This window comes from Cervus elaphus, chromosome 15 (assembly GCF_910594005.1).
Source record: "Cervus elaphus chromosome 15, mCerEla1.1, whole genome shotgun sequence".
Classification (NCBI taxonomy): Eukaryota; Metazoa; Chordata; class Mammalia; order Artiodactyla; family Cervidae; genus Cervus; species Cervus elaphus.
The window spans coordinates 43,907,131-43,915,590 of NC_057829.1; the positions used below are offsets into that span (position 1 = coordinate 43,907,131).

Consider the following 8,460-nt stretch of genomic DNA (forward strand, 5'->3'; position numbering starts at 1 on the left):
AATTTAATGACTATCATTACTATAAATATAATAATGTGATGATAGTAGGTATCATTATAGTAAAATATTTTAAAATATGAAATGATCTCATTCAAAAATGTAGCATAAAGTAGTGTTTTTATATTATTTAATAGTTGACATCATTTAAATTCTTTACTCTTCAGTGATAGTATTTTCTGCTTCACAGATTAGGCAGAGAATGATGACAAACAGAGAAACAGAGATAACTATGGGGGTAAAAAATGAGTCTACCGTTCAGGAGTTCATCCTGGAGGCGTTTCCTGCCGTCCAGCACTTGGGGAACCTCCTCTTCCTGGTGCACCTGCTGGCATACCTGGCCTCTATCATGGGAAACATGGTCATAATCATCATCACCTGGGTTGACCATCGCCTCCAGACGCCAATGTATGTTTTACTGAGCACTTTCTCCTTCTGCGAATGCTGTTTCATCACCACAGTTATTCCTAAACTGCTGTCCATCTTCCTTTCAGGAAGGCAAACAATTCCCTTTACTGCTTGTCTCACACAAACCTTTTTCTTTTTATTTATTGGAGCAGGAATTTTCTTTCTCATGGCTGTGATGTCATTGGATCGATACCTGGCCATTTGCAAGCCTCTGCACTATGCATCCATCATGAACCTGAGGATTAGTTTCCTTCTGATATTCTTGTGCTATTCCTTGTCCTTCATCTTCTTCACTGGTCTGATGCTCAGAGTTTCCCAGTTATCATTCTGTGGCCCCAACATCATCTCTCATTTCTTCTGTGACCTTGGCTCCTTAATTCATCTCTCCTGCTCTGACACCAGATCTGTTGAAATCTATTTCTTCTTTGTTACTTCGTTTGTCATTCTACTATCCCTCATCGTAACCATCATTGCATACAGCAACATAGTAGTCACAATCCTGCGACTGCCATCAGCCAAGGAGCGACAGAAAGCTTTCTCCACCTGCTCCTCTCACCTCATTGTCCTCTCTCTGATGTACGGCAGCTGTGTGTTTATATATGTGAAACCAAAGCAGGTGAACAGGCTGGACTCCAACAAGGAGGCTGCCCTTGTGAACACGGTGGTGACCCCGCTGCTGAACCCTGTCATCTACACTCTGAGGAACAAGCAGGTCCACCAGGCTCTGAGGGACACACTGTCTAGGGTGAGGTTGAAGAAATAGTAGAGTTTGGAGGCTAAGTGGATCTGCTTGATCTTCTAGTTCTGTTTCCCACCATTGGCAAAGTCTGTTCTTGAGAAGCTCTCCATATGGTGATCTATCTTGTGCTATTTTTCAGCTGGATGGGTATTGTCTTATTTTGTAAATCAATACCTTCTTCTATTTGAAAATTTCATTTGTTTTCTATATTCTACTAAAGCTATCTTCCTTGATTTTTCTATTCATTGGCTTTAAATGAATTCAATTCAAGCAATATTGTGAAGCAACTATTATACATAATTCATAAGCTGTGAAGTCTTTAATGCAATAATAAAAATGTTGCAAGATTTTATCATTACCATCCATGATACATTTTTATGCTTGAAGTTTATGATACCTCAGAAAAGATAGATAGATAATCTTCTTTACCATTTGATACTCAAGGTTTGAAAATTACAGTTACAAATTATTTCTGAAAATTATATAAAGTCATAGTACAACTTAATGGTGTTTTATCATTTGAATCTACTTATGTGAATGCTCACTAGTTCTTCATGTCTAGTTCTTCTTCATATCTATTGGTTTTCTTCTTCCACTAGTTCTTCTTCGTGTCTATTGGTTTTAGTGTACAAACAGCTCAGTGTAAATCCAGAGTTTTAGATGAGCTCTTTCAGTGTATCGTCTTCCAGATGTATCAAATTTTATCAATAACATTTTCTTTAATTCTTTCTTGAAATATAAACTAACTGAAAAGCTTTCAAATTTGTCAAGTTTATTTTTTCTGTAATTGATGTTGCCAAGTACTAGAAGCAAAAATTGCTCAAAGGTAGGTGATCCCAGTAGCAAATTCTTTCCTCCCATCTAAGAGGTATTTTCAGCTTAGTGTGATCTTGGGTATAGGAGATGCCAGTGTCATCTATGTTGAGTTAATTTGTGGTTTACATTTTGTGCAGCAAAAGCTAATAGAAATCATAATTAGAAAAATATAAAAGGAAAATGAGTGCATTAATAATAAAAAAGGGGGCTCAAACTGGAGTCATTTACTGTGTTTGAAATTTCATTGAGGAAGTGGCTCCCACCTGAAGGTAATTGGCCCTAAAGGGACATAGATCCCATCACATCTAACACTGCATATGCATAACATGCATTTGATTTTTATTATGTCTGATGTGAGTGCATATTTCCCTTTTAGCTTGATTTGTAAATTACTTCTAATTTAAGGCATAATATTATTAGGAAGAGTTTTAGGTTGTCAGGAATACTGGGTGATTTAGATTTTTATGTTTGGGAGTGATTTGATGATAAGTTGTCCTAGGAATTACAGTCTTCCAAGGACATCTGTGCCTTTGTCTCTCCTTTTTCCAAAATAGAAGTTAAATGAATAATTTTTGAATCTGACAAAGGTTGGGAAGTCCTGAGAGTCCTCTGTGTTGGTTTCTGTCGAATAGATAAAAGAACCCATCATCATAGCCTAGCCCAGACTAGTGCCTGAGATGGACATCACCAATCACCCAAAATGACCCAAACCTTGTGCTCAGTTAAACCACTGTCTCTGTTTTAGTGTGTCCCAAGAAAGTAAGGTGTGTCATCCCTGTTATCACAGCCCTAAGACAGGTAGATAGAATCCAATCCTTCTATTTACAGCTGGGAAAGTTGGGGTACTAGAAATGTTGTCCAGTTCCTTCTGTATTCAGGGGGAAACTAAGAGCTAGTACACTTGTCTGTTCATACTGAACTGAGTCAGGGGGCAGAGCTGTGAGAAGTGACCCATTACTCCTTAGGAGAAGCTGTAAGTTGGTAGTTCTGATCAGATTGTAAGGTGCTGTGTTGGGTTAGAACTCACAGTTTCTCCTTGCCTAAGACTGACTTGCCTCTGACTGCTTAGCCGGTGTGGACCAGAATAAGTTGGAATGAATATGTTCAGGAGTTCCATCAATAACTTTAAGTCACCAGTATGATGAGTTTAAATCGTGTTTCCTGTGTTTGAACTCTATTAGCCAAGACTTTAATAGGAATAAAACTTTGGCTTCCTCATGTGTTAGAAAGCTCCAAGTACACAAAAAATTTGCAGGCATTTCTTATTGTGAAATCTTTTGAAGCTATTCATGAATATAGAATTTCATGCTAAAACAAAGATAGAAATTTTTCCATTTAAAAATTTCATCCTTAATATCAGTTTAAAGCATAGTTTTATTATTTTAGACAGGAAAAAAAGCAAAACAAGGTCAAAGTCTGTGAAATACCTCTAGCTGAGTATGTGACTTCGATGAGATTGATCAACTAGTAGTGGTATAAACTAAGTTTGGCTTTGTACGAAACACAACGGTTGGGCAATGAGTTTGGCTACATCAGATAACTTGTTTAGACAACTAAGCCCTAAACAGTAGAGATTTCCATGGTACTAAAGGAGAACTTTAAGGGAGAAAAAAAGGGAAGCTTTTTATTTTTTGCCTGAGAGGTCCAAGCAAGGGATAAGAATCAAAGATAACATTGGTGAATTGTGGATCACAGGATCTAGGTGCTCAGACTTCAGTATTGCAGTGTACAGGCTTAGTTGCTCTGAGACATGAGGAATCTTCAAGGAACAGGGATCAAACCTGTGTTTCCGGCATTGGCAGGAAGATTCTTAACCACCGGTTCACCAAGTAAGTCTCAGTGGTTCACATTTTTAAAATATTATGCTCAATTTATTGTTTTTTAAAAATATGGGCTATTTTTTTTTCTGTGTTGCACAGTCTATAATTGTAGCTTATTTACTTTATACATAGTGGTTTGTACCTCTTATTCCTGAACCCTATTTTGCCTTTTCCCTCTTCCCTCTCCCCACTGGGAACTACTAGTTTTTTTTCTACATCTGTGAGTCTGGTTAATTTTTTAAATATTCACTAGTTTGTTTCATTTTTAGAGTTCACATGTAAGAGATAAAATATGGGTGCTTGTGTGTGCATAATTGCTCAGTCTTGTCTGAGTCCTTGCAACCCTTTGGACTGTAGCCTGCTAGGCTCCTCTGTCCATGGGGTTTCCCAGGCAAGAATATTGTGGGTTGTGGGTTGCCATTTCCTTCCCCAGGGGATCTTCCTGACACAGATCGAACTTGTTTCTCCTGCATTGTAGGTGGGTTGTTTCATTTGCCACTCAGTCACTGAGGAAGACCTATAGAGTTCACATTCTTGATTAAAAATGTACAAAAGCTAGAAATTAGCAAGAGTTTTATAAAGAATACTTTGCTTGACAGTTGGAAACCTTCCCATACAACTTCAAGGCTTCCTAGGTGGCGCAGTGGTAAAGAATCCCCCTGCCAGTGCAGGAGACACAGGAGATACAAGTTCAATTCCTGGGTCGGGAAGATCTCCTGGAGAAGAAATGGCAACACACTCTTGTATTCTTGCCTGGGAAGTTGCATGGAAAGAGAAGCCTGGCGGGCTACAGTTTATGGGGTCACAGAAGAGTCGGACACACCTAGGAGACTAAACAACAGGCAGTTGTGCAAAATGTACCTTTGAGGACTACCACAGAGGACTGTGTAGCCTACTGAGAATCAAAGTAGTATCTTACCATATGCAGTGAAGGGGTAATTATGATACATGTCAGCTGGAATTCCTATTTCCAAATATGAAGCAACTAAATGTCATCTGAGACTCTGTTCTGATTGTAGTTCCTATCCCATTAAAAAAAAAAATTCCCTCTAATGAATTTTAAAGTTCCAGAGGTGTGTCCTTTTGACCCAATGCGTCCTCACTGGTGATGATAAATAAGCCTGTGATAATTATATCATAAGGGCATTTGAATGTGTTCTCGCTTATGACTGTTGTGATCATCACCTATATTTGGTGGGGTGACAGGTTCATTGGGAAGTGACTGATAAAAAGGTCATTAAACAAAGAAATTGACCTTTGTTGTCCCTTCTTTTTGATTCTCTTCTGGGATGGATGCAAAACCAAGAAAGTTTGTTGTTCATGATGCATTGTAGAATGGAAATAAATATGTCCAGGTATTCCAAATAGTAACATCAGAAAGTGCTAGGGATGATTGGGGCAGCTTCTATTGTCTTAAAGGCCCAGAATTTGTCAGATTGCCATGTAAAAAACTATGCCTGTTAATCCTCCAGAGTTTGGAAATGTATATTTTAATGGAGCCTTAATATTTTCCTACTAATGTAGAACATAAGGCACCCATTAATTTTGTATTAGGTCAAGGAAAGGTATATCTCAACTAAGTGTTTTTCCCCCTTTCCATTAGCCTAGGAGAATGTTACATTAGCCTGCTTTATTTTAAGAAGAGAAAGAAGCACATTGTCAAAAACACACTGTTTCCTGTGAACTGCTTTGTGGTGAGTACTTGATCATGGGGCTAACTTGCAATCTAAAAGGTCAGGTATTTTAACCAGAGATTGGTTATGTTTAAGTATCTTATGTGGATCATGCATAGTTAAAGTAATGAAAAAAGGTGCTAGTCAGTCAGTCTTATCAACAGTTTGCAACACCATGGACTGGAGCCCACAAGGCTCCTCTGTCCATGGAATTCTCTAGGCAAGAATGCTGGAGTGGGTAGCCATTCCCTTCACCAGGGGATCTTCCTGACCCAGAGGTCGAATCCAAGTCTCCTGCATGGAGGATGGATTCTTTACCATCTGAGCCACCGTTAAAGTAACAGTTTTGGTCAAAAGGAAGTGAGTAAAGCACAATTAAATTATGGTTTCTTATTCACTTAAGCACCGATTCACAGCAGATGCCCAGACCCATTCCCTAATGATTCTATCAATATACTTAGCTTCTAGTTAGGCTTTGGCATTTTTTTTTTTTTTAAATAAAGACAAATGTTCGTCTAGTGATTGCAATGAAATACAGGTTTAATTCTGCCACACTGAATACCTCCAATGTAAAAATTTATTCCCAGAAAAGAAATGTTGATGAGTAATCTATGACTAACAGCAAAAGGAAACACAACCATTCTGCTAGGAAGATAGAGTGTGAGGGAGTCCGATTCACCCGTTCAATGTGTGTTCATTGAATCTGATTAACAAATCATGAAACCATTCCTCCCCAATTTTAGAAATGGTTTCTCTTAAACCACAGACTGTGTCGTTATAATATTATAGTATACTAGCTTTACTGCTCACACTGGCGTCTTGAAAAAAGAACTCAGACTGAAGAGACTTTAGGAAAATAACTGATTTGGAACATGGTAATAAGAAAATGGCTCTTTCACACTTAACATTTTCAAAGCGCTCAGTTCAGTGTGGTAGGAGGGTTCCTACACTGTATGTCATACCTGAAGCATAGAAATGAACACTGTGAGCCCATGAGATGCATTTTCTGCAGGATGACAGCTTTCACTGGTAACTATCAGTTGCAGATGTGTCTACGAACAATCATTTTTATTTTGCCCTGTTTACTTTGTAGCCAATTATTCAGATGTTATTTTCCAGAAGAGTTAAGTGACACATTAAAAATAATTATCAAGAATAAAAAATGAATCTTTAATTTAATAATTAGTATAAATAATATAATAATGTTATAATAGTAAAACATCATTTATAGTAAAATATTTTAAAAATATGAAATGATCCCTGCTTCACAAATACAGCTGAAAGTAGTGATTATTTTATTTTTTTTAAAGACTTGTCATCATTTAAATTTTTTTTCAGTGATAGTATTTTCCGTTCCACAGGTTAAGCAGAGAATGATGAGAGTCAGAGAAACAGAGATAACTATGGGGGTAAAAAATGAGTCTACCATCCAGGAGTTCATTCTGGAGGTGTTTCCTGCCATCCAGCACCTGGGGAACCTCCTCTTCCTGGTGCATCTGCTGGCATACCTGGCCTCTATCGTGGGAAACATGGTCATAATCATCATCACCTGGGCTGACCATCGCCTCCAGACGCCAATGTATGTTTTACTGAGCGCTTTCTCCTTCTGTGAATGCTGTTTCATCACCACAGTTATTCCCAAACTGCTGTCCATCTTCCTTTCAGGAAGGCAAACAATTCCCTTTACTGCTTGTTTCACACAAACCTTTTTCTTTTTATTTCTTGGTGCAGTGATTTTCTTTCTCATGGCTGTGATGTCGTTGGATCGATACCTGGCCATTTGCAAGCCTCTGCACTATGCATCCATCATGAACCTGAGGATTAGTTTCCTTCTGATATTCTTGTGCTATTCCTTGTCCTTCATCTTCTTCACTGGTCTGATGCTCAGAGTTTCCCAGTTATCATTCTGTGGCCCCAACATCATCTCTCATTTCTTCTGTGACCTTGGCTCCTTAATTCATCTCTCCTGCTCTGACACCAGATCTGTTGAAATGTATTTCTTCTTCCTTACTTCATTTGTCATTCTACTACCCCTCATCATAACCATCATTGCATACAGCAACATCGTAGTCACAATTCTGCGACTGCCATCAGCCAAGGAGCGACAGAAAGCTTTCTCCACCTGCTCCTCTCACCTCATTGTCCTCTCTCTGATGTACGGCAGCTGTGTGTTTATTTACCTGAAACCAAAGCAGGTGAACAGGCTGGACTCCAACAGGGAGGCTGCCCTTGTGAACACGGTGGTGACCCCGCTGCTGAACCCTGTCATCTACACTCTGAGGAACAAGCAGGTCCACCAGGCTCTGAGGGACACACTGTCTAGGGTGAGGTTGCAGAAATAGAGCTTTGGAGGCTAAGTGGATCTTCTTGATCCTCTAGTTCAGTTTCCCACCATTGGCAAAGTCTATTCTCGAGAAACTCTCCATATGGCAATCTATCTTGTGCTACTTTTCAGCTGGATGGGTACTGTCCTATTTTGCTATTCAATACCTTCTTCTGTTTGAAAATTTCATTTATCCTCTATATTGTGCTGAAGATATCTTCTGTGATTTTTCTACCGATTGGTCTTAAATGAATTCAAACAATATTTATGGAGCAAATTATACATAAATCATAAGATACAAAGTCTTTAATAAAATAATAAAAATGTTGCCAGATTTTATAATATCTGTACATGATACATTCTTATTTTTGAAGTTTATGATACCTCAGGAGAAACAGATAGAAACCCTTCTTTCCCATTTGACACTCAAGGTTTGACATTCCAATTACAAATTATTTCTGAAAATCATATGAAGTCATACTATAACTTAATGGTGTTTCATTGTTGTAATTTATTTATGTGAATGAGTCAGTTATATACTCACTAATTCCTCTTTGGATCTATTGGTTTTAGTGTACAAAAGCTCAGTGTAACTAAAAAAAATTTAGGGGCTCATCACTGTAACATCTTCCAGCAGTATCAAACATTATTAATAAACTTTAAATCTTTCTTGAAATATAAACA

General features: G+C 38.1%; 2 protein-coding genes across 2 annotated transcripts; both read left to right on the forward strand.

Moving 5' to 3' along the window:
* Nucleotides 1–226: 226 nt before the first annotated feature.
* Nucleotides 227–1,168, forward strand: LOC122708672 (olfactory receptor 6C2-like). Its single transcript, XM_043925007.1, has one exon. It carries the CDS (start codon nt 230–232, stop codon nt 1,166–1,168), a length of 939 nt encoding a protein of 312 aa, XP_043780942.1. The 5' UTR covers nt 227–229.
* A 4,222-nt stretch (nt 1,169–5,390) lies between these two features.
* LOC122708665 (olfactory receptor 6C74-like) lies at nt 5,391–7,795 on the forward strand. Its single transcript, XM_043924995.1, has 2 exons — nt 5,391–5,474; nt 6,815–7,795. Exon 2 carries the CDS (start codon nt 6,827–6,829, stop codon nt 7,793–7,795), a length of 969 nt encoding a protein of 322 aa, XP_043780930.1. The 5' UTR covers nt 5,391–5,474; nt 6,815–6,826.
* Nucleotides 7,796–8,460: the final 665 nt, after the last annotated feature.

Bases quoted from the DNA above. Each gene is read 5' to 3' on its own strand.
- LOC122708665 (XM_043924995.1), top strand. From the start codon at position 6,827: ATGATGAGAGTCAGAGAAACAGAGATAACTATGGGGGTAAAAAATGAG.
- LOC122708672 (XM_043925007.1), top strand. From the start codon at position 230: ATGGGGGTAAAAAATGAGTCTACCGTTCAGGAGTTCATCCTGGAGGCG.